Source organism: Ictalurus punctatus, chromosome 22, assembly GCF_001660625.3.
Source record: "Ictalurus punctatus breed USDA103 chromosome 22, Coco_2.0, whole genome shotgun sequence".
NCBI lineage: Eukaryota > Metazoa > Chordata > Actinopteri > Siluriformes > Ictaluridae > Ictalurus > Ictalurus punctatus.
The window spans coordinates 8,552,722-8,571,816 of record NC_030437.2 but is presented as its reverse complement, the minus strand read 5'-3'; the positions used below and the strand labels follow the sequence as shown (position 1 = coordinate 8,571,816).

At 37.8% G+C, this 19,095-nt stretch overlaps 1 protein-coding gene across 1 annotated transcript; it reads left to right on the top strand.

Annotated features, from left to right (window-relative positions):
• The first annotated feature begins 150 nt into the window (after positions 1 to 150).
• On the top strand, positions 151 to 18,824 carry qsox2 (quiescin Q6 sulfhydryl oxidase 2). The gene is made up of 12 exons (XM_017452275.3): positions 151 to 493; positions 2,750 to 2,850; positions 3,025 to 3,073; positions 3,183 to 3,288; positions 5,488 to 5,578; positions 9,615 to 9,760; positions 9,985 to 10,128; positions 11,331 to 11,460; positions 11,550 to 11,672; positions 16,018 to 16,168; positions 16,399 to 16,587; positions 16,696 to 18,824. Exons 1-12 carry the CDS (start codon positions 241 to 243, stop codon positions 17,175 to 17,177), a joined length of 1,965 nt encoding a protein of 654 aa, XP_017307764.1. The 5' UTR covers positions 151 to 240; the 3' UTR covers positions 17,178 to 18,824.
• Positions 18,825 to 19,095: the final 271 nt, after the last annotated feature.

Here is a 19,095-nt window from a genome sequence, read left to right as displayed (position 1 = left end):
TTTAAAGTATTCAACAACTGTGTCGTGCAGTACACACTGAACAAGGATATTGAATTATTTATACCACCTTTCCCGAAGATGCGCCAAACGAACGCAGGCTGGAAGCAGAGGCCCTGCGCAGAATCAACGCCATATTAATGCCCTCGAATACACCCTGACTGTTTCCCACTAAGGTAGCTGCTTGCCTTGAACGTAGAAGAACAGCAGCTAATGTAGTGACATTGCTCAGCCTCGGCTTAAATGTCTGTTTATTCATTTAGAATGGCAGTGCCGCATTGCTTGCAAACTATTATTTTGATGGCCATACTTCAGCATGGCCAAGCTGGTCGGTTATATACTGAACAAGACCCGCTGGACATTTTAACCGGTGATACTCTGAAGCAAACCTTGTCCAACTCTTCCACAGCCTGGCTGGTTCAGTTTTACTCGTCGTGGTGCGGACACTGCATCCAGTATTCACCCACATGGAAGGCGCTAGCAGGAGACGTGAAAGGTAGGAGGGAGACCAGATAAGTTACAGATTGTCTAGCTGGAGCTCCGCTTGAGCTAAATGCTTAGCCATGGTTAAATTTCATTCCGCACGTAGCTTCCGCTAGTTTGCCTACGAAAAGTAAGGTAAAGCTAACGAGCTAGCTTCTAGTCAGACCATGAACTTACAAGGAAATACATGTTTATAATTCATAGACGGTTATCTGACACTAAAGAGCTAACTGTTCCTTATTCCTGTCTTAAACTGCGTATTTTCTGTTTTGTCGATGGCATGTTGAAGAAATGATTGCCGTGTCGTAGTGTCACAACAGCGTGGCTATTATTATTATTATTATTATTATTATTATTATTATCATCATCATCATTACTACTACTACTACTACTAATAATAATATTCAGCACCTGTGTGCACCTGTTCAGGTGATTAAGCCCCTGTTTGTACAGCTGTTCACACAGCTGCTGGGTTTTTGCTCTCTTCACTGATGTCCTGCTTATAATTATAATTCGTTAATTTGGTCAAGTTTATTAATCTTCGCTTCTTCTAAATTCAGGATTGCAGTGAATTATTATCAGATGTCTGATCTGGTATATTCAAAGTTATAGTGACTTTTTGAGTCCTGAACATGCCAGAGATAGCATCTGTTACTCCAGAAACCAAAGTGAAACCTGGATTTGAAACTTGCCTTCCAGCCATGAATGACACGCCATTCAAAACTCACTCCTCCCTTTGTTTACCTGTTTAATTGACAGGCATTGACCTGATTATTTGGATAACTGGTTCTACAAACAGCTTGGAGAAATCAGAAAGGAGAAAGTGTGCCATCAGACACTCTGAGTGCTGTCCTTGGATGAGAAATTGAATTAACAGTCTCACGCTCCATGCAAATTAGACTGTCTAAAATGCAAAGTCAGATTGTATCATGTACCACGGCCACCCTCAGAAATCATCTCTTGTTCAGTGCAGCGGTGGGTCACGATGCTCTAAAGGTCTCTAGTTTAACACATCAAAAGTGGATTAATCTATTAGCACCATGTCTACAAGTTACTAAAAGTAGGCAATGTGTTGAGAGTGAAGGGTTTAAAGCTTGCTTCAGTGGTAGATTTGTACATTAGAGCTGCTTCTGTGTTCAGAAAGACTTTCCTGTGCTTATTCAGGGGTTCCTATTCACAATATACTCATACTGAATTTATAATCCCACTATCCGGTGTCACCCAGAACCCAGAGGATGGGTTCTCTTTTGAGTCTGGTTCCACTTAAGGTTTCTCTTCCTCACGTCATCTGTGGGCCATTTTACTTCCCATTGCCGCCACTGGCTTCCTCATTAGGGATCTAAATCTACATCTGCATTTCTTTAACGTTGTTGATTTTTAAGTCACTGTCCGTGTTAAAAGTGCTGTATAAATAAAATTTAACTCGATCCAGATTTGTCCTAATTCTTGCTTCTTTCCATAAGCAATTATTCTCTCATGGGACATTAAGACCCTAAACCCATGATTCACAAACCCACCACCTGACATCATATTTAAGAGACAGAGAGAGTTGAAATGTCAGTAAGAAGGAATAGTTTTGATATTTCAGGCGACTGATGGAACCCAAACATTTGTTCTGTTGAATGCATTAAGTCTGGTTTTGTTGGCACAAGCTGTCGGTCTGGTGGCTCGTGAGTGGCTGCCTACCAGCTGTTCCCTTTACAATAGGGGTTGGAGGATCTCATTGTGCTGTGTTGACCCTGGCGTGCATTCCCCCACATGACCCAAAACAGACTGAGCCCCTCCTGCAGGTGAAGAATAATTCAGCAGATCTGGGGAAGGGGGTTTCTCTCTGGGGTTGTTCCAGGAGACTCGTGGTGTCCTATTCCCATTTGCTTCTTTTATGCTTTGATTTAATTGATTGTTTTCATATGTTAAGCTCTACATAGGCTCAGTATTGCTATCTGTGGTTACAGATGGTGCAGGAAATGGAATACGTATTTTATCATTTAGGACTTCAGCTATTCCCAAGCTGTCACAGTACAGCAAAACAAAATTTAAATAATAGTGTGTCTGGAATGCAAAACTCCAGCTATGGTAATTATATAATAACAATGATAATTATATTATAATTGCATATGTGCACACAACACACATTATGATTAACTAAGGGCTATTAACAGGTGGAGATGTGGTGTGTACTTTGGCATGTGGAGGTGATAATTATATATAGCACACTTTGTCTACTGTTGTGTGAATTGGTCTAACTCTGTATTTCCTTTCACTACAGACTGGACTCAGGCCATCCGTATTGGAGTTCTGGACTGTGCACATGAGAAGAATTTTGACATTTGCAAAGAATTCAGCATCCACTTCTATCCTACATTTCGGGTATACATCGTAATTTAATAATTAACCTTGATAAAGGATGTGTGTAATTTTATTTATTTATTTTTTTTAAATGAAGCCACAAATCTGCGATAACATAGAACCTTGTTGTAGTTAAGATCACTTATTTCTTCTTGTCCTCACTGTATTAAGAATAAATAGTATTTTCTTCCCCAGTACTTCAAAGCACATAGTACTACCTTTGACATTGGAAAGACGTATCGAGGTGAGCCTGATTCACACTTGCTAGTAATTCCAGATTTTTTACATTTAATTTATGTTAGATTTATTTATTTCTTGTTGATTGAGCTCTGATTTGTTTTGCCTGCCGTTAGGAGCAGATCGAGAGATTCAGACAGTAAGACAGCTGATGGTAAACTTCATCCAAAACCACACGAGGCAAAACTGGCCTGCTGGCTGTCCTTCCCTGGAACCTGCCAGGTCTGTTCACATGCACATGGGGCAAAAATAAAAAATACCTGGAGATTTAGAGATGTTTCTTCTGCTGGTGGAAAGCAGAGAAAGTGAGACACCAATTGAAATTTGCCATCTAGTAGAAGTTTTCAAATACCACTGAGCAAAACTACAGATGCCAAGTAATGTATGTACCTGAAAACTGGTACATATGACCAATGTTGTATAGCTTTTGTAAAACTTTGTATAGTTATGCGTGTGAATTGTTCACATAATTGTCTGTGTAACCATTTGTGTATCTGATTAAAAGCTGCGAAATCTGCTAGAACAAAGCATTCCTCTTCAGCAGGTTGCAGTGTTGACTTGAGAAATCTCGACACGCATACAGTCAGCGACTGGCAGCTAATGTGAGATGTTTGTGTTTCTCTGTATTCAGACTCCTCCGACACAAAATACAGAGAGCACAGATCTCTATCACGGAGCACAGTTCTGCCATGTATTTTAGCTATCTAGCTAGTGTTTGTGGATAGTTTCGTGTCTGTCAGTCATAGAAGCCTTTAGGAAATTTGCCCTGTGGTCTGCTGTACACAACACGCTTTGAGATTACAGAAGAGCAACCCATTTCCCATCAACCCAAGATTATATTTCAGCTAGCTATCCAACGACTAAGGGTCTAGTTTGTTCTGTACGTTAAAGACAAGAAAAGACAAGTTCTTGAAGGTGAAAGGGTGTGCTCAGGTACTCGGTAATTGAGAATACTTGGGCAAAATCCCACACAGCATACTACTGTACAATTAGTATGTTAGTATACCGTATATGTATTATATATTTTTTAGGCGTAATATTTAGTATGCAGTTTGAGGTGCAACACAATAGGGTGTCCACTACAAAAATGTACTTCCTTAAGATCAGTTATAACATCGACTTAAGGTGTGTCTGTGGAGCAACGCTAAGCGAGTCCTAATGTAGGTGCTTCTGTGTTCTGTGACCGGTTCACACTTGTTGGACGTGAATAGCTATAATCTGTATCAGGTACTTATTGCAGGGTTGTTTTTTTCCATGCTTAATAGCTAAGTTAACTAGATGTCACAACTATGCATTAACAAAAGCCTTAACATTAGTTAGCTGAATTATATAACTTAGTTTCAAGGTGTCTGACAGCCAGTTGAAACCGAAACTGGAGCAGATAATTTGGCATTGCAGAACGTTGGTGTTCAGTTGCTTTGCATTCAGCGACCATATGGTAAACCTGAGGCAGGCGCTGTAAGGAAGAGGAGTAAGGAGTAATTAACGAAGACAAGCTAAATGAAGTGTGTTAGGGGGAAAAAAGCTCCTCCAGTTGTCTGGAATTGGTTCGTTTTAAATACGTTTCAGATCTATAAAAATGAGATTAGCCTACAGGGAAAAAAAAGAAGTCAAAGAAGCATCTGCATGTTTACTCATCATGAATTTCAACTTCTGTGAATATAGGAAATTGAACTACCTTTCACAGCTCCACCTTTTCTCCTGGTCACTTGCATTGGATGGCCTACATTTGCATATTGAAACATAATCGATATATTACAATATAGTACATATTTATGATTTATTGTACCATAATGCTTTCCTTTCATGTGTCATGACTACTAACACAGAATTTTCATTTTCAGCTCCTCTTGGAAAAACATTTTTAAAAGAATGTGGCAATTTTCATAATTTAACGGTCTCTCCACATAAATTAATTCACACTAAGGGATTAAATCTTTTAAAAAATAAATAAATAATCCCACCCAGTTTATAAAATACTTTAGGAGACTTTAAGAAGTCTGACACTTATCGGGTTTGTGGAGTCTAACATAAAAACTTTTTTTTAATTTTTTTTTTATTGCGGCTTTCATTACTGTGCAAATGGGGAAAAAGGTCTGTTATACTAACGTTTGTAAAAGCGCGGAGTAGTGTTTAAGTTTAGAGTGGATTTAAATTCAAGTCATGTTTTGATCACAATTCCATTAAAATGTTTATATAGTCATATATAATGTACAATCCTGAATTATGGAAATATTATTAAATAAAGTCTAGCTCAATAGCCCACTGTTAGCATCTGTGCATGACTATTGCTGACTTGCTCTTTGATAGTTAGGGCGTACTGCATCTCCTGTCTCTGCAGTGTTAATATTTAGCCCATTTTAAGTTATTCAGTAATGAGGGGACTGTCATCCACTGTTGTTGTTTTGCTGCCGTTTATAGGACTGAGAACATTCAGTCTTTGATTGGATTGAAATCAGATCACTACACTGCGGTTATCATAGAGGATGAAGAATCGTACATTGGAAGAGAGGTATGTGCAGTGACACCAGTCAGTTTTTCTTACCATCAGATGATGAAACACAATTGCAACTATAGATGGTATACTGTAGCCTGAGCTGAAAATAAAATTTAAAAAACAATGCCAGTGAACCCTCAAGCCCTTCTATGCTGGCCTACAAATTGTAAAGAATAAATAAATAAATAAGCACATCAAATATATTGTTATTCATTTATTGTCCTCCTCACTAATATATCACCAAGTAGAGCATGAGTTAAAACTCCTCCTGTCACAACCTCCAGACTTCCTCAATAATGGTAGTTTAATTAAATGGTAATATAACTTAACATGGTCGTTCTCGTCAGCGAATCAGATTGTTTTATGTAATCGTGCATCTGTAATGATGAGTGTCATCAATCAGGTACGTGGTTGTTTCATCACCAAAAGTTCCCTTCACTGAAACTAAGGGGTTCTAAACATGTTCCAGAATGACGATGCGAAAAAATTAAGCGACCTCACATGGTGTCACAAGCCCTAATTTGGGAACTAATCTGTCCTTCTGGTGTTTAAATGGATCCTCATCCCAACCCCATATGAATCTCTGAGGTATCTGTTCAAAGATGCTCATATAATAGCACTGTGGACCTTTTATGTTTCACTAACATAGAATCTCTGTATTGTGTTTCACTGACAAAGAATCTGCCACAAATGTAATAGGCGGAGATTTGATTTGAACATTGGTGGGGTTGAATTGAAGTGTGAATGGGTATGCTACTTGATATATATATATATATTTTTAAAAAAAATTAAAATAAATAATACATCGGGGAAAAAGTCAGCTTTGTTATATTCAGTGTCATTACATAATTTCCCTCTGCTTATCTATCTTTCTATCTATCCAGCCATCCAGCTACTGTATCTGTCTAATCTATCGATCATCCCCAAGCATTTATAATCAAATGATTGTTTCATTAAAACAAACTTCCACAGGGCATAATAACAGTCCAAATGAATGCATGCTGTAAATGATTACATTTATATATTTTGTTTATTGTTATGATTTTAATATAACCCAAGGCTAACTTGTTGTATTGATAGTTGTGGCTAAATTGCAATGAATTAGCTAGTTAGCTACAATATATGTGGTGTCGTTAGCTAGATTACACTATATTATCCTACCTCCAACTGAGTACAATTTTTTTTTTTTTTTTTTTTTTTTTTTATAAATATAACTGTCCCTCTCTGGCCAGCAATGCAAAATAGTCTGCTGGGCAGCGCTTCTGTTCATCTTCAAAGCTACCTGTGCTCTCCCAGTCAAACGGCAGTAATCACGTGTTGCGCTCTGTTACCGACTTGTGCCATTTGCATGACTAGTGCAGTTCATTATACAGTATGTGTGCTTTTGAGTCACACAACTGCAGTCAGACTTTAAATATCTGTTTGATGGGTGGAGATTATTATATAAGGGGAGCAAGGAACCTCTATTGCGAGGGTTCTCTCAGGCTCAGGTTGGGATTTGGCATCACTGCAACCTACCTAAATGAATGGATGACTCCGTTTTTTTTGGGTGGTGTTTGCAGAAAGCAAAATGTGGTACTCAGTAATGTATTTCATATATAAAAGACAAACAATATGACAGACATTTATTACAAGATCCATATTATCTACTTGGTAGGAGACTGTTGGTCATTGGACTAGAGCATCATCTTGTTTGCACATCTTAAATGACTTTCAGTTCTGTCCATCAGCCCCTGCAGCACCACAAGCTTCTCTTTCACTGTAGCTGGAAAGGAAGTGTGATGCATTTATTACAGCATACCTTTTTTTTGTGTGTGTGTGTTCATAACCACATGATTTAGGGTGTGGACAGAGCCAGGGGATATGATGGATACTGTAGCTGGTGCTGATAAAAATGGGCATCATTTATCAAGCTGGATACAAACAGATTTATTCATGAATCAATCATAGGAACACTTGTACAGGAATTCTTATATTCATAAAAATCCTGTAATTCCAGAAAATTGTTTTTCTTACGCAAACAATCTCACACACAACCTTACTAAAAGATTAATAAATGAGGTCCAGTATTTGTACATAGTCAATCAATAGGCAGTGCACTATGCAAGTGTTTTCATACTCAATCTTTATCATATTTCTAGGCACCGATTGTATGTGGTGTGTTATGTTTTAGGAATTTTGAAATTCCTAGTATTGATAAAACTGGCTTCAGTTTTCGCATGGTGAACAAGGCCCACATATGTTTCAGGCTAATAGATTTAACTCTCTTGTCTCCATCATGCCTTCACATCTTTTGGTACTTACTTGGCCATTCCGTTCAGTGTCTGACTTTCTTTTCTTTCTGTCTTTCTTTTCAAGAGGCTGTAGTTTGGGTCTAATTCTACCACACCGATAAAATATAAAACTTTTCCAACTAGCCATCACTGTATGGGTTTAGCTGCTACAGTGCTATGCAAAGTACATTATTTTTCCTTATGCTCTGCTCATATCATGTCCACATAAACTTGAACTCACCTTTCCTGCTAAGCATGGGATGTTACTGTTTCAGTTCCAACCCCTTTACTGGTTTAAAAAAAAAAAAAAACAGTATCGCTGTATATCCATTTTTCCTCTCACTGACTGTGTGAGTTAGCATTTGGCTGAATTGAGAGCTGTCAGCTAATAAGACACAAGTATTTCCACATATTTTCCTGTAAACCCTGTCTGATTGGTCTCGCCTCCGTTTACTGAAGATATAAAATTAAAACACTGCCGTCTTCTTTTACAGATGTTCAGTTATGTAGTGACAAACCGCTCTAAGTGGATAATTATTTGGGGCTAAAGGAAAAAAATCTTAGCGGCTACAGTCCTGAATGCCCAGGCCAAGTTATGGTTTCATTACAGTAAATTTGTAATGCAAATAACGTAATTTTATTGACATCAGTGACTGTAAACAAATTACAGAAATACCTTCAGTTATATCCATATCAAACATCAGAATGGGGGGAAAATGTTACCTTAGTAACTCATGACTGTGGCATGGTTCATTGTAGGCTGCTTTGAGTATTTGCAAAACTTTTGGGATGTAGTAGAATGGGAGATCCACAACATATGCAGCTGTATATACACTCACTGGCCACTTTATTAGGAATACCATGATAATACTGGGCAGGACACCCCCACATGTTAAATGTGCTCTAATGGATTCACATCTGGTAACTGGGGAGGCCATTGAAGTACCATACTACCACCACTGCCAGCCTGACCTGGTGACACAAGACCAGTTGCGTCCATGAATTCATGCTTTAGATGGCAAATTCTGATCATACTATCTGCATGTCGCAGCAGAATACATTTTTTCCAGTCTTCAAACGTGCAATTTCAGAGACCCTGTGCCAACTGTAGCCTCAGATTCTTGTTTCTGGCTGACAAGATGGAAGCCAGTGTGGTCTTCTGCCTTTGCCATGGCTCGTCTGCCTCAATGTTTGATGTATTGTACTTTCTGGGCAGCTTTTCTGGTCACCATGATTGTGAAGTGTGGTATTTGAGTTACTCCAGTGGTAGGGATATGCAAATAGATTACTGAAAACGGCATAAGACTGTAGAATAGTGTGCTTAATCATAATCAGTCCATCCACCCGTCCTCCTATTTATAAAATGCATCTATCCCTTCTTCCCACAGAAACACTGCAATTGATATGCAATTTCATCACCTTTAATTATGTTAGGAGTTAGTGGATGGGCCAACTAATACTGAACTTTTGTATTCACTATCAGCAAGTTGTTTACAGAGAACTTACAGGTTTGAACTAGCCTGATTTAACATTGAAAATCAGCCATCTGGTTGTTGTGCAATGTCTGTGGTCATGTGGATTGTTTTTTGTTAGTGACTATTTGGACACATGTTCTGATTTTATATATAAAGTAGTTGCTCAGTAAGGCCATACAGTGTGACCTACACAGTTTTAACTATTGCAGTTGCACTGAAGGCCTAGACTTCAATTTCATACCCCAATTCTTCATATCTACTCTTCTAGATATAGTGCAAAAATATTGTTTTCCCTTTGTATAGGTAATATTGGACCTTATGCCATATGAAGGTGTGGTAGTGAAGAGGGTCCTCAATTCAGAAAAGGTCCTTCTGGAAAAGCTTGGCATCACCACTGCCCCTGCTGCCTACCTCTTCTACCCCAATGGGACACATGCAGGCATGGATGTGTAAGTCATTCACCTGCCTCCAGACTAAGTGTCCAGCTTTCCTGTAGTGGTCTGTGCATTACATGCAGTAAGCTAGCATTAATGTAGCTGTAGAAAGTAGCAGTGTGTTTACTAAGTAAATATTAAATTACTAAGATGAACTGAATAATAAGCGATACTTCGATTTAATACAGTAAGAATTATACATTACTCCTGTCAACTCAAATTTCTCCTTATGGTCACAGGCAGAAGAAAATACGTTTTTTCTTTTCCTCCTTCCTCAAACTACTACCTGGAGTTCACCGGAAACATTCCCCCTCAGTCCAGCAGCCTGAACCGGCAGCTTTTAAAGACCAGAGCACAAGTGAGCTGTACAGAGACTTTGACAAGTAAGTTTGGTTCTCTACATAAATGCTTTTGATGCTGGACTTAAAAAATCCTTCATAATTTAAATGCAAACTGGTAGGCCCATGAGTATCACCAAAGGAAATCTTCTAAGACTGGGGTTGCAAACTGGTGGGCCACAGTCCAAATACAAACCCAGCAAAGTGGGGTGGGGGGGGATAGTTCAGAGAGTTTTGTTAACATGAATGCAGCTTCTGTAGCAGATCCTCTATTGCATTACATTTATGCAAATCATTTAGCTGATAGCAGTTCATCAGAACAGATAGTAGTTACAAAGCTAGAAACAGTAAGTCTGAAAGGGAAGAATTATCATGGATTTTTCATTTCATTTACTTACATTTTCTGACCAGGGAGTCAGAAGTGATGATATGGCTCGTAAAAAAGTCAGAAAGGTTTTAAAGATGAATGTACAGAGATGTATATGTTCATTCGCTTCACTTCAAGTTCTAAACCGATGTATCTCACACCATGTTGCTAGTCAAAAGTGGTAAAGTGAACTGCAGCTAAGAAAAAAAACATGATCACTTTAAATTAATGAGTCTTATTTATAGGCATGAACTAATCATCGATCATTCATGTTCGGGTCTTAGGCTTATTACTTACTTTGAGAACTGAGTTCCAAAGGTACGCTACCTTCAATTCCCAGGTGACGCATATATGCTAAAGTCACAAAAGAGGTCCCCTTAAGAGTACCACCCAAGTGACAAGACATGACAAGAAATTGTACTCTCAGTATGTCATGCAAAACTATAATAAACACTGTTTCAAAGTTGTAGCACCATGTTGACCATCATTAAATGGCCTCTTCCTGTGAAAACAACCATGTTGTATGATAAACTACCAGACATTTGAGCAACTTAACAAAAACTCTCACTTGTGAGTTTATTATTCACCTAGACCAGTGGTTCTTAACCTTTTTACAAGTGCAGCCCACTTTAAGAATGACATTGTTTTGCGACCGCTGACCTAGACACCTGTGTATGGTGATTAGGGCATTGAACAAAACCTTATGTCCTAGATTAAGTAGAATAGTTGTTACAGATTACATTTTGAACTAATAGACATTTCAAATTCATTGTTTAATTTAAAAGATAGTCAGTTAAACAGTTGAAATAAGCTCAGAATTGTGAGCTGGATCCTAACTCAGAATTATCAATAACCGAATTGTTTGGGGTTTTTCTTTTAGGTCTAAAGTGTACATGGTAGACCTGGAGTCTGGCTTACATTACCTATTGAGAGTGGAGCTGGCAACTCACAAGACCTTAGAGGGAGTGGAGCTGAAAACCTTTAAAGACTTTGTCACAGTAGTGGCTAAGGTAGGACACATTAACATACAGCCTTGTAATTATTGTCCATTGTGAGCTCTACTGACATGACTCCCAACATCTTGTACCTCTGATCTTAGCTGTTTCCTGGACGCCAATCTGTGGTTAAACTTCTAGAGACACTACTGGAATGGCTGGTCAGTTTACCACTGGAGAAAATTCCTTATGAAGCCATTTTGGACCTGGCCAACAACAAGATGAGGGTGAGACTCAACATTGGCACACTTTTACCCCACCAACCTGAACTCGGATTTGAAAAATAAAAAAATAGAATAGCACAGAGTTTTTAGTCCAGTGTGAGTTCAGTTTCTGCCCAACAATTATTACTGAATCTTTAGCTGCCTACACAATGCATTACTGATTATTAAAACAAAAACCTAGTTATGATTTAGGCCATTTTCATGCTTAGCCCATATATTTGAGGCTGTACCCAGGATCAATTCTGGGCCAGTTTTTATGTCTTTACAAAGACTTTTGGATTGCTTACTATTTGATTTTTGATTGGTTTGACACTGCAAATAATTAAAGGCAAAAAAACAACAACCAGAAAATAAACTGTTGCCATGTTTACATAAAAATGACAAAAATCACCTGAATACAGACCTTGCTCTGAAATACTAGCATTTATTTCAATATATTTTGTTAGCTGGTCCAAATACTTAGAATACTTGGCATTCCTGTAGTGCTACAGCTCAGCTTGTGCCTCACGGCTCAGTTTAATAGCTCACAACTACAAAAAATTGCTTTCTGCAACCCAAAATACAGTCCTCCATTTGGGTTGATTTAGGGCAAAATAATTTTCTCACTGCGGTTAGACCATGCTAAAGTTGACTTGCAGACAGACCAAGATCACCTAGATTAGACGCTCTCAGAATGGTTGTTTTGGTCCACATACAAGTGTTATTGGTGTGTTTTCACCTATCCAGACGAACAACACCAAGGGGAAATCCTCACCATGATTCAACCAGACTAAATGCTGCATATATGAAAGCTTCCTAAGTTGAAGCTGTTTGCTTATATACAGTGTAAGAAATAAGTATTGAACACGTCAAAAAAAATTTCAGTAAATATATTTCCAATGAGGCTATTCACATGAAATTTTCACCAGACATCAGTATTAACTCAAGAAATCCACAAATATAAAGAATTCACAATATTTAAGTCCATAAATGAAGTTATGTGTAATAAAGCAGAATGACACGGGGGAACAAAGTATTGAACACGCTTAGAAAAGGCAGTTCTCCAAGGCAAGGTAAGACAAAGAACAAGCTGAAATCCATAAGTAATTATACCTCCTAACTGCAAATTAATATCAGCTGGGTTAGATTGATGGTCTATAAAAAGGCTTTTCCGCCTAAAAACACTATACCAACATTGATATCTGGAGGTGGAAGCGTCATGGTGTGGGGCTGTTTTTCATCGTGTGGTACTGGTAGACTTCATATAATTGAAGGAACGATCACTTTAATCCACCTGCCTTTAATCCAATTGAACAAGATTTAAAGACAATGTTTAGCCAAAATATGAACCAAAATCACACCTGAATACTGAAGCCAGGAAGTGTCTTGAAGCTGTCATTATGAACAAAGACTTCAATACTAAGTATTAAATAAATTTCAGTTAGCGTGTTCAATAATTTTTTCCTGTGTCATTCCACTTTATTACACATAACTTCATTTATGGACTTAATGTTTTTAATGATTTCTTTATATGTGTGGAGTTAATACCAAACTCTGGTGAAAATTTGATGTGAATAGCCTCATTGGAAATATATTTACTGAAAACAAAAATGTTGACTCGTTCAATACTTATTTCCCCCACTGTGTATATATAGCCCAATGCATAAAATCATGCAGATACAGACAGGTCAAGAGCTATAGTTAATGTTCACGTGAAACATCAGAATGGTGAAGGAGAATGATCTCTGTGGCATTAACTGAGGCATGGTTGTTGGTGCCAGATGGGCTGGTTTGAGTATTTTATAAACTGCTGAATTCCTGGGATTTTCACACACAATAACAGGTGTATGTATATATATATATATATATATATATATAATATATATATATATATATATATATATATAATATATATATATATATATATATATATATATATATATATATATATATATATATATATATATATATATATATATATATATATATTCACACACAATAACAGGTATAATAACCTTTTTTGTGTTGATTTTGATGCATGTTTTGGATCATTGTCCTGCTGGAAGATCCAGCCATGGCCAATTCTAAGCTTTCTGGCAGATGCAGTCAGGTTTTCATTTAATATCCGTTATATTTGATAGGATACATGCCATCATTGACTAACAAAATGTCCATGTTCTGCTCTGGCAGAAAAACAGACACAAAATATTAAAGAACCACCACCATATTTAACCGTTTAATACACAACTCTGTGTGTGCCAAAACCACCTCTGGTGTTTATTACCAAAAAGCTCTATTTTGGTTTCCTCTGACTATGGAACTCAATCCCATTTGAAGTTCCAGTAGTGTCTGGCAAACTAAAGACGCTTGAGTTTGTTTTTGGATGAGAGTAGAGGCTTTTTTCTTGAAATGCCTCCAAACAACTTGTGGTGATGTAGGTGACTTTGGATTGTAGTTTTGGAGACTTTCTGACCCGAAGACACAATGAACTTCTGCAATACTCCAACTGCGATTTTTTTGGCCACTCGAACCATCCTCTTCACAGTGCGTTGAGACAATATAGACACATGTCAAATTCCAGGATGATTCATAACATTTCCAGTTGACTGGAACTTATTAACTATTGCCCTGATGGTGGAAATGGGCATCTTCAATGCTTGTGCTATTTTCTTATAGCCACTTCCCATTTTGTGAAGCTCAACAACTTTTTGGTGCACATCACAGCTATATTGACTAAGGGAATTTGGCCTATGTTTTACCTCATATTTATGGTCCTGTGAAACCCCGGTGTACTAAAAAAAAAAGAAGTAAAATATCAATGGGAATATACTTCAAATATATTTTTCTCATATGAATTCATAGCGGTGCCAATAATTGTTGCACACGCACGCACGTGCGCGCGCGTGTGTATACGGACAATTCTGGAAAATTCACGATGCCATTGGCTGAAAACTAAAAAATATATTTTTTTAAAAACACATTTTAATATAGATTTTTTTGTATAATTGTATTAATATTAGACTTTTTAATTCACTTCATGAATATAATGAATCTGAATTTAAAAACTACAAACCAGTAAAATGATCACACTTTCAAAATAAACACACCAAAACAAAAACTATATAAAGTATATTATTCTTCATTCAGTTCTGTAACAATCAAATTTAACAGATTTTTTTTTATCCAATTATCCAAATAATGTAAAGTTCTAGAAAACTATTATGATATGCAAAACAGCAGTCAAGTAATGAAGTAGGTCTCTATTCTGTTTATGTAAACGTATTTCCACATTAATTAAAGATTATTGTGCAAAACTACAACAATAGAACTAAAACCAACCTCAAAGTGTAAACAGATGTAGCCTCAAGTCGAGAACAAAGTTTTGCAGGGCTACACGAATTTTAATGTAATTGTTATACACATAGTAAATTGGATTGCTTTCTATTTAAGCAAAAGTGGTAGGTTTCTCTTCAAGAACAAAAGTTGCTCAGCTTTCTGGCAGGAGAGACAGTTCCTCCTCTCATCAAGAACATGAGGCGCTGCATTGAATAATCTCTCACTCTCTGTGCTGATGCTTGGGGCAGATACATGCCTGTGTGCAATCCGGACAAGCGATGGAAAGCGTAGCTGTGCTTGTTGTGGCACTGCTGTGGATTGGGGATGGATGTAGAATCTCCTCAAACATGTCAGAAAGTGAGGAAGTTTGCACGTCATCATTTGTACGCACCCGTTGGAACGCGTTGCTCTGTGCTGCTCGTCGATCCTTCAGCAGAGGCATTCATCACCTCCAGCTCTTTTATCATTTCCTGTGCACCCTGTTTTTCCTCTCAGAGTCAAAGTAATTTTCTTTAATTCGCGGCTCTAGTGATGTTGCGATGGAGTGTGAGTGAAATCTGAGCGCTGAGCAGTGAGAGGCGGGGCATTTTTGGCCTTTTTTCTCTTTTGGCCAAAATTTTGTTGCATCCCTAATATATACATGTGATGTATGTATGTATGTATGTATCTATGTATGTATACATATAGCAGATTGAATTCTTTGTCCAGCATTATCAAACTACAATCAAGAATTAAGTAATTAACTATTCATTAATTAACTGTGACACATGGTGTTCTCTACACTTCACTTAAAGCAAACCCCAGACCACTGTTTGAGGAGTAGCAGAGATTGGTCTCCTGGACTGCATCCGGGTTAAAAACAGCTTTCATACACTACCAAACATAGCATACCATCAGCGTAGAAAAAACTTGGCTTTGGGGAAAATGTGTGAAAACGGCCTTATGTTTCAGAAATGGCCTGCACCAGAAATGTAGTCCGCAGAAATTTTGCTAAACGATTATAACTGGTTTGGTATTTGTTGCACTGTGCCAGATCTCCGGACTACACCTGACTGAGCGTGTGCAATGGCTAGGCTGCCAGGGCAGCAGTGTGGCACTCCGAGGATACCCCTGCTCCCTTTGGACCCTCTTTCACGTGCTCACTGTGCAGGCTGCCAGCCGGCCAGACGCGCTTGCCAACACCGGTATGTAGAGCCAAGCGCTTTCAGCTTTCCTCAATTAAGTGGCTGAAAAGCCTTTATTTGATATTAAGTACTCAGATGAAGCATATGGGTTGTAAATGAACAGTTTCCTTTTTTAAGATTGAATCTAGTTAATTTTTTATGGATGGATCTGCTCGAGATGTTTATATGAACTTGTGCTCTGGTTATGTTCCTACTGAGATTTTCCTGCTTTGTAACTTTGACTCTCTTAGCACTGGAGGATGATCCATTGGCCGTGCTACAAACAATGAGACAGTACATTGGCATGTTCTTCGGCTGCCGTGAGTGTGGAAAACACTTTGAGGAGATGGCACAGGAATCCATGAGCCAGGTGAAGTCTTTGGATGAAGCAGTGCTCTGGTTATGGAGGAAACATAACCAGGTTAATGCCAGGCTAGCAGGTAAGCTGCAGACATGGAATATGGATTGGTGGATTTGCAATGCTAAGTTTCTAAGAATTGTCATATTGTTGTTCAATAATACAAAGCAATTGTTTTCATTCTATATAGGGTCAATGAGTGAAGACCCCATGTTTCCAAAAACACAATGGCCCACTCCTGACCTCTGTCCAACATGCCATGAAGAGCAAGATGGGCTACATGTGTGGAATGAAGATATGGTCCTTGCTTTCCTCAAAAAACATTATAGTGCTGCCAATATCTCCCCCAAGTACACCAGTGATATCCATCCAGAAGCAGGTGCAGTTGCAGCTAACAAAGCCATATCAACCCCATCTAGTGTTATAATTAAAGGGTTGAAGCCATCTCCTGAAGGTATTCCAAAACACATGAAGCAAACTGATGAAAGTGGAACTGGAGGCATCCAAAAGGAGCCTAATCTCCCATTCTTGGGTCTGGGCTTCTCTGGTGTGGACATGAGTCTGTGTGTGCTGTTGTACGCATTCTCTTGCGTCTTTCTCATGCTCATGTTCTTCTTCTTCCGTGTTCGCTCCAAAAGGTGGAAAATCAAAAACCACAGACTGCATGTATAGCAGTCAAATGCCACGTTCAGAAACTCTTGGGAGAGACTTCAGTGTAATATAGGAAACTCCTGCTAGGGGGTTGAAGGATTTTTTAATAATTAATTTTTTTTTAATTTATTTGGTTATTGTATTTTTTTGCTGTGTTGAGACTAATGTCCTAATGGCGAGGCTGATTTATGAATTTCATAGAAATTAAGATCATGTATCTGACCTACTTGTAAGGTTAAACTCTAAGTGGATGTTTTTGTCACTCCTAATACAAGCAGAGGTGATGTTTTAAAAGGTCAAAACTGTTTTACAAATATTTTAATCAAAAGAGTACCGAGGACTAAGAAGTCTATTTTTATGGAAATAGTATGTATAACAGTTATTTATAGACATTATGATGAAGCAGAGTATGCCCCTAAATGCATATTGTTGAATTGTTTACCCCATCATTGAGGGTTAGCAGCGAAGCTGACACCCTTTAAATCACTGCCTTCTAATGACCTGCATTTAAACTGGATAGAAATGACAGATGTTTTGTTGCGTTTAACTCTTATATGTGTTTTATAAGGTAGTCTGTACTGTGAACCTTTGGCCTCTTTGTTAATGGTCTTTATAGGACCTCATCATTAATTCAGTTCACATAGTGTTCTGTGATGGGATTCTGAGTTGCGTGCCAGTGCACTGGACCATTTACTGAACTTTTTTACCTTGTAGCTTGTTATATTAGTCATGTATTGTACATCAGTGCATTGAGCAGTATTTCCTCAGGCTCACATGATTGTAGCCTTTTTTTGATGCAGTTCAGTACTGCTGATTTTTATTTCTGTGCCCAAAATTCCATCTAGTGCTCTAAAACCAAAACAGTGCGATGTTGAACCTATTTTACTAACTCAGTTTGTCAGCTACTGTGAAATTATGTTGTGGTATCTCACTGAAAGCATGCTTAAATTATTGATATGGAAATTGACTGTCTTAATGCATCTACTATGATGATAAGCAATTCCTATTATATTCCTATCTTGACTGTTGAATCAGGACTATTTCAGCTGGATTTTTTTAAATCATTGGAAGAATATTGTGAATTGAGTACATAACAAAGGATTATCACAGCTTTAATATCAGATCATAGGTTTTAATTTTGTGTTTAGAAGCTTCAGGATCTAAAGCCATTTTATCAGGTAACCTGAAGTCTTTAATAGCCATGTGCACTACAGACAGTGTTTTTTGTCAGGATGATCTTTGTGTAGGAATTGTGTGTAAATAAAGGACCATTTTAGTTCCACTCATGTTTCCATTTTCAGCATTTGATGAGCTTTCCCATTTATTTAACTGCATTAAATGTGAACTGTTTTTTAAACCTGTTAAAGCAGTTATGTAATTCGGTGTGCTTGTTTTGATGAATTAGCCTTATTAAATGACTGCTTCTGTGTCATGAGAGTATGTAAACAAACCTCTCCCATGTTCATAGGTACACAGAAAAGTGGCCTTTTCAGCTGCTACAAAATTACACTGTTTTATTTTCTGTAGTTTTAAGTATGGAGTATTTTTATGTGAAGAGTATTTTTGGAGTCATGTATACATTGTTGTGTAGTTGCAGTTGTGGAATTGCAGAATTTTTTATCATATTGTAATTTGTTTGAAAAATAAAATGTGTTTATTGGCACCATTCATGATTTTCTGATTTATTACTGAGATGTTTGGATTTCTCATATAAATGCTACAGTTGAGTTTAACCTTCGTGTCCCAACTCTAAACATCACCATGAGATTACTGTGGACGGTGCCACACGCACACCTTAAAGGTGGTTTTAGATGTTCTTTCTTGCATAGCCTAAAGACTGCAATTGCTAAAAACAGTTCACACTCAAGCCTCCAACACTGAACAGCTGAAAACTTGTTTGATACTATAAAGTTACAACTCTAATGATTTTCATACTCAA

What these genes read in the sequence shown, in the direction of transcription:
- qsox2 (XM_017452275.3), top strand. Translation starts at nt 241, where the DNA reads ATGTCTGTTTATTCATTTAGAATGGCAGTGCCGCATTGCTTGCAAACT. An exon ending in ACTTCTATCCTACATTTCGG is followed by an intron (nt 2,851 to 3,024) that starts GTATACATCGTA and finishes TTTCTTCCCCAG; the next exon opens with TACTTCAAAGCACATAGTAC. An exon ending in TGGCCAACAACAAGATGAGG is followed by an intron (nt 11,673 to 16,017) that starts GTGAGACTCAAC and finishes GCACTGTGCCAG; the next exon opens with ATCTCCGGACTACACCTGAC.